Below are 4,896 nucleotides of genomic sequence, written 5' to 3'. Positions count from 1 at the left end.
AATTTGTAAAAGAATATTCACTTTTTTCAATGTATTGAAAAGAACATATTTTATATGTTCTATAAATTTGTACAGATCATAATTCAAGTCAGTTATATGTAGTAATCATTTAGATTATGTTTCAGAATTCAGTAATAGTATACCACTTTTTATTAACAGATTAAATAAGAGTAACATAAATATTGTTAGTTTTATTTTATGAATTTTGCAAGTAATGAAAGTGTTATTGATACAATATTTAGTATCAATAAATGTACATAGTAAATGAATGAACTCTATTTGCAAATTACTGAAATATTCTGATATTTTGCAAATCTAAAAAAAATTCCATTACGATTTATTTCTTGTAACACTATTGTGGGATCGGAGCCTTCATACCGAACCCATAGGAGCAAGAACGAAGAAAAATAGAAAGGGCGTGTGGCGTAATGCATAGAGACCCGGATTGCTAGCTAAAAGTTGTGGATTCAATTCCCGTTGGGTCTTTCAAACTTTTCCTTAACTCCTACACGTGGTGTCAGAAGTGGAATGAAGGTATATACGATCACACGAGACAGTGACGACGATACCTGTAGGTTCAGTGTAGAGGCTGTCATCCCACATTATTTTTTATGTTATGTATTTAATACCGTACAGCAATATGCAGTATTTACATTTTTTATCACAAGAAGCATTGTCATGTGTAATTTTATTTTGGTTCAGACATGTACCTGTTTAATATATCTTATACCAGAAGATAATAAAGTAATGTCTGAATATTTATCATAAAATTTATAAATAAATTTTGAATAAAATTTAAAAAGATGTATATTTTTTAATAATATATTGCAAATGATGATTTAAGAAGTAGTTATTTGAACACAACTGTATCAAGCATAGCTCCCAGACACTGAACAATGTTTGTAGACATAAGTGTGTCCATTTTCTCTTCTAAATGTCGCTTTGGGTCTTGTTTACCAACATTTTTTATAGCTAATTGTTCAGGTGTCATCTTTTCTTCATCTTCTAATGCCTATGAGAATGAATATTTCAAATTAACAATATATTTACTATGGAAATTTAATTTAGCGTTAAAAAATGTTCAATATTGTATTTTGATATACCTTGTTATAATTTTTGGCAAGTTCAAGCATTTCAGATACAATATTTTCATTAAGTTTGCTATGTTCTGAGTATTCCGCAAGTGTAAGACCGTCCATCCATGTTTTTTTATGTAGGTTTAATAGCATTTTTTGTTCTAGTTCATTCTTGCGGTAGTTAATGCTAATACTATAGTAATGACGATTTAAGCCATGAATCAATGCTTGAACAGATGGTTTTTGTAGATGACCTAAATTAGATGTAGTCTGACGGGGTTCTTGTCCTAAAACCTGCATTTTATATATAATGTTAATAAGTGAATATTAAATACATAAAAGTTACATATAATTTTTTATTTACCATGGTGTTAGGATTAATTAATCTAAATGCATCAATAACAACTTTTCCTTTTACTGACTGTATAGGATCAATAACAACAGCCACTGCTCTTTCACTAAGAGCTTCAAATGATTGTTGTGTATTAATATCTACACCAGAAAGCCAACAACCAAATCCTGGATGAGAATGATACCATCCTACTACCATCTCTGGTCTACCAGTTTGTTTAAGCATATCTAACATTTTTGCTTGAAATACTGGATCAACTGCTTCTACGCTGACTCCCTAAGAGAATACAAATAATACTAATAAATTGAGCCAGAAAAAATATAATTTGAACAATTATTTTAATATATAAGGAAATATAATACAAAAACTTTTTCTTACTGTTCCTGTTTGAGGCATAGCAAATACATCAATGACTCGAACAGTATAATCGTCAACAAATTCTCCAAGCATTAAACCCATTACTTCCATGGGTACACCAGCACGTCCATGTTTAAGCATTTTTAAAAGAGCTAATGATGATATATACACCTGCTCTGCAGTGTCAACAACTGGAGCATCTGAAGGTGGAGGTCCTTGACTAAGACCTGGCATAGCACCTCCTAATCTCAATAATCGATCCATCGTTATTTATTTTGTTCTTCTTGAACAGCTATAAAATCATCGCATAAAGACTTAATTCCGAATCCAAAATATCAAACATTTTAATTATTACATTGTACATTCACGTTTATCATAAACCAATATTTAACTAGGTTAACTTCGTCATAATATATTATGACAGAATCACATTATTTTTAATTGCATAAAGTATCACATTTATTTACTTACCTACTAAATTATGTCAATGATATAAAATATTACAATTTATTAATCATCCGTAGTATTAAGCAAGCATTCCTTTTTTATAACTAATGCACTGACAACTCTCAAATCTGCACACTCACGAGCGCAGCCTATTGGAGTGACCAGTATTCATAGCATTTTCAATAACGGTATTGAAAGTGTAAAAACAATGAAAGATATTCCATCTTCAAATATATCTTATAAATCCTTCGGGGGAGGACCGCACAACTTAGGTAAATTTTAAATCACTGTAATCAATGATTTCACAAAAAAGCAAACATATGAAACTTTTAGTTTAACTTATAATCAAATCAGGTTATGTATTTCATGAAATAATAATTTTTGCAAGTTATGTTGTTTTAAACATCTTGAAAATATAATTATTTCAATATAAGGAAATGTGACAAGGGTATCTTTAAGGAAACATACTTTGTACAAACATAATTTCTAGGTAATCCTGATGATAAATCTTTACGTAAAGTAGAAAAAGAAATTCTCATACCACAAAAGATGAGAGATAGAGCAAAAGAAGAAAAATGTGTCGAAGAAGTTAAAAGTAATAGTTGATTCCATTATTATATTATAGTATTTGACATATAATATCATTTATGTATTTAATTTGTAGATTTTACAGAATGTTGCAAAGATTCTAGTATTGTGATGCCGTTTAAATGTAGAAATCAAAACACTGCATTAAAAGATTGCTTAGCATTATGGTATAATGATCCAAAATTCAAAGAAGAATGTACATTAGATTACTTAGAGGAAAGAAGTGAATATCGAAGAACTGGCATACCTAAGAGATCAAAAGCAGCAAGAATGGCTTCATCGTAAGGTAAAGGTAATTTGTATAAACTATGGACTGATTTATACATGTTTATATTAGTGCTATATTCGTTTTGCTAAATCAGTGTCTTAGTTCTGTTATATTAAAAGAAATAAAGCAACAAGGAATTTAATTATATAGAAAATTGATGTTTTTAAATTTATATGTACTCATTTACAAACATAATCAACATGTTAAATATAAAATTAACATGAATCATCATTGTCTTCTTCTACATCTCTATTATATTTAGGGTTCCATCTTCTCCACAATAATTCTTTTACAGAAAATTCAGATAGAATATCCACATTCAATAAATTGGATGTCTGCAATGCTGAAGATGGCCACAAGACTTGTGCAAATAATATTTCCTATGTAAAAACACAATAGAATTTAACACATTTTAAATCAGTAAAATAAGTTGAAATATAAATTATTTATATAAATTACCTTAGCAGCAGTTTCTGATAACCTTTCTAATCCTAACAAATTATTCCATGTTAATTTGTGCATACATTTATTTTGATTTCTAATTAACGAATCACCATCCAAAGTATCTATTATTACAATGTAGGATGCATGATAAAACGGTGGTCCTTGCTTATATAATACTAAAAATTAATACATATTATTTATAATTGATATTAAACTATGTGTTACAATGTTAAAGATTTGTTTACATTATAAAATTGGTAATAAAGAAGAAAATAATACTAACAAAAATCTCCACCATATTTAAGTCCAGGTTTTACTACCCATCCTTTACTCCGAAAATAATGGTATGTAACATATTTGGGTATAAAATTTTGATCAATTTTGCAAAACGAATGCCAAGCATGATCAACATCTAATAAATTACCATCAAAATCTATTAAATTTAAACAACCTATACCATACAAAAGAAAAAATGTTTCTTCAAATGTAAGATAAAGAGTTTCTTGAGCTGGAAAACTTTCATATTCAATTTTTGGTTTAATATCTTTTAAATAATTTTCAGTTTCTGAATCACTATCTGGCAAGATAAGTAATTCACTTTGAACTTCTGTACTACCACTAACAAAACATACATTCTCTCTCTTAAAACTAAAATCTGTAAAACAATAAAGTTCTTTCCCTTCATTTCCAGTACATTGTTTTTCATTATTGTCAGCATTATTACATTGTTTATTAATGTTTTTGTCCACAATAACCAACATATCCCCTTTTTTGGTATCCAAACTTCCATAATCTATTTTTACTTCTTCATCAGTTTCTTGATTCTTTTTATATTTCTTTTCTAAAGAAACAGAATTTGTTTCTTCTATTTCTATTATATCTGGTGCGCTTTCTTTTCTTGAGCCACTTAAAAATTTGACATCATTTTCATCAAGTTTTACAGAATGAGAAAGTTTATGTTTATTTTCTTCTAAATTTGTATGTTTGCTATTAGGTTCCATACTAAGTTCATTAAATTGTTTTAACCATTCTTGTCTTCTAATCCACTGTCTGTTCTTAACAACTGGGGGTGCTCCATATCGTGCTTTACTAAATGAAGGAAAACCACGTGATAACGAACTTTTCCCAAAGAAGCCCTGAATAGATAAAATTAAATACAAATAAACTGCAAATTTTAATTACATATACAAGTATCTATTTACAAATTATGATTACCATAGAATGTATTGCAATAATTTCATTTTGATCAATTATACAAGATCCTAAATCTGTAAGATGAGCAGTATAAGTTGTCCACTCATTCTTATCACATAATACAATTGGGAAGGGTAATTCTTCTTTTAATTTGACATGTCGCTTTTTCT

The 4,896-nt window shown here is 28.5% G+C and overlaps 4 protein-coding genes across 5 annotated transcripts in view; 2 read left to right on the top strand and 2 right to left on the bottom strand.

Annotated features, from left to right (window-relative positions):
* Window positions 1–768, top strand: part of LOC108577680 (H/ACA ribonucleoprotein complex subunit 4) — a 3,476-nt gene extending 2,708 nt beyond the window's left edge. The window contains exon 8 of the mRNA XM_017940869.1: window positions 703–768. Coding sequence (XP_017796358.1) covers window positions 703–768 — 66 coding nt within the window. The remainder of the gene's footprint in view (window positions 1–702) is intronic.
* An 82-nt stretch (window positions 769–850) lies between these two features.
* On the bottom strand, window positions 851–2,346 carry LOC108577689 (26S proteasome non-ATPase regulatory subunit 14). The gene is made up of 5 exons (XM_017940878.1): window positions 2,257–2,346; window positions 1,807–2,077; window positions 1,441–1,704; window positions 1,104–1,370; window positions 851–1,012 (listed from the first exon to the last, which is right to left on the bottom strand). Exons 2-5 carry the CDS (start codon window positions 2,047–2,049, stop codon window positions 851–853), a joined length of 936 nt encoding a protein of 311 aa, XP_017796367.1. The 5' UTR covers window positions 2,050–2,077; window positions 2,257–2,346.
* A 77-nt stretch (window positions 2,347–2,423) lies between these two features.
* Window positions 2,424–3,448, top strand: LOC108577690 (COX assembly mitochondrial protein homolog). Of its 2 annotated transcripts, none has more exons than XM_017940879.1 (4): window positions 2,424–2,504; window positions 2,723–2,827; window positions 2,897–3,112; window positions 3,384–3,448. In XM_017940879.1, exons 1-3 carry the CDS (start codon window positions 2,441–2,443, stop codon window positions 3,103–3,105), a joined length of 378 nt encoding a protein of 125 aa, XP_017796368.1. In that variant the 5' UTR covers window positions 2,424–2,440; the 3' UTR covers window positions 3,106–3,112; window positions 3,384–3,448. The 2 variants fall into 2 exon arrangements, with proteins under 2 accessions (XP_017796368.1, XP_017796369.1); XM_017940880.1 differs by having other exon boundaries at window positions 2,897–3,106; window positions 3,384–3,444.
* Window positions 3,304–4,896, bottom strand: part of LOC108577679 (tRNA-splicing endonuclease subunit Sen2) — a 2,192-nt gene continuing 599 nt past the window's right edge. Inside the window, exons 2-5 of the mRNA XM_017940868.1 lie at window positions 4,748–4,894; window positions 3,816–4,668; window positions 3,548–3,708; window positions 3,304–3,468 (exon numbers count right to left, since the gene is read on the bottom strand). Of these exons, the coding sequence (XP_017796357.1) occupies window positions 3,304–3,468; window positions 3,548–3,708; window positions 3,816–4,668; window positions 4,748–4,894 (1,326 nt within the window). The remainder of the gene's footprint in view (window positions 3,469–3,547; window positions 3,709–3,815; window positions 4,669–4,747; window positions 4,895–4,896) is intronic.

The sequence above is a fragment of the Habropoda laboriosa genome, unplaced genomic scaffold (assembly GCF_001263275.1).
Source record: "Habropoda laboriosa isolate 0110345459 unplaced genomic scaffold, ASM126327v1 scaffold786, whole genome shotgun sequence".
NCBI lineage: Eukaryota > Metazoa > Arthropoda > Insecta > Hymenoptera > Apidae > Habropoda > Habropoda laboriosa.
Note: the sequence above shows the minus strand (reverse complement) of the source record. Positions and strands in the feature narration are given on the sequence as shown.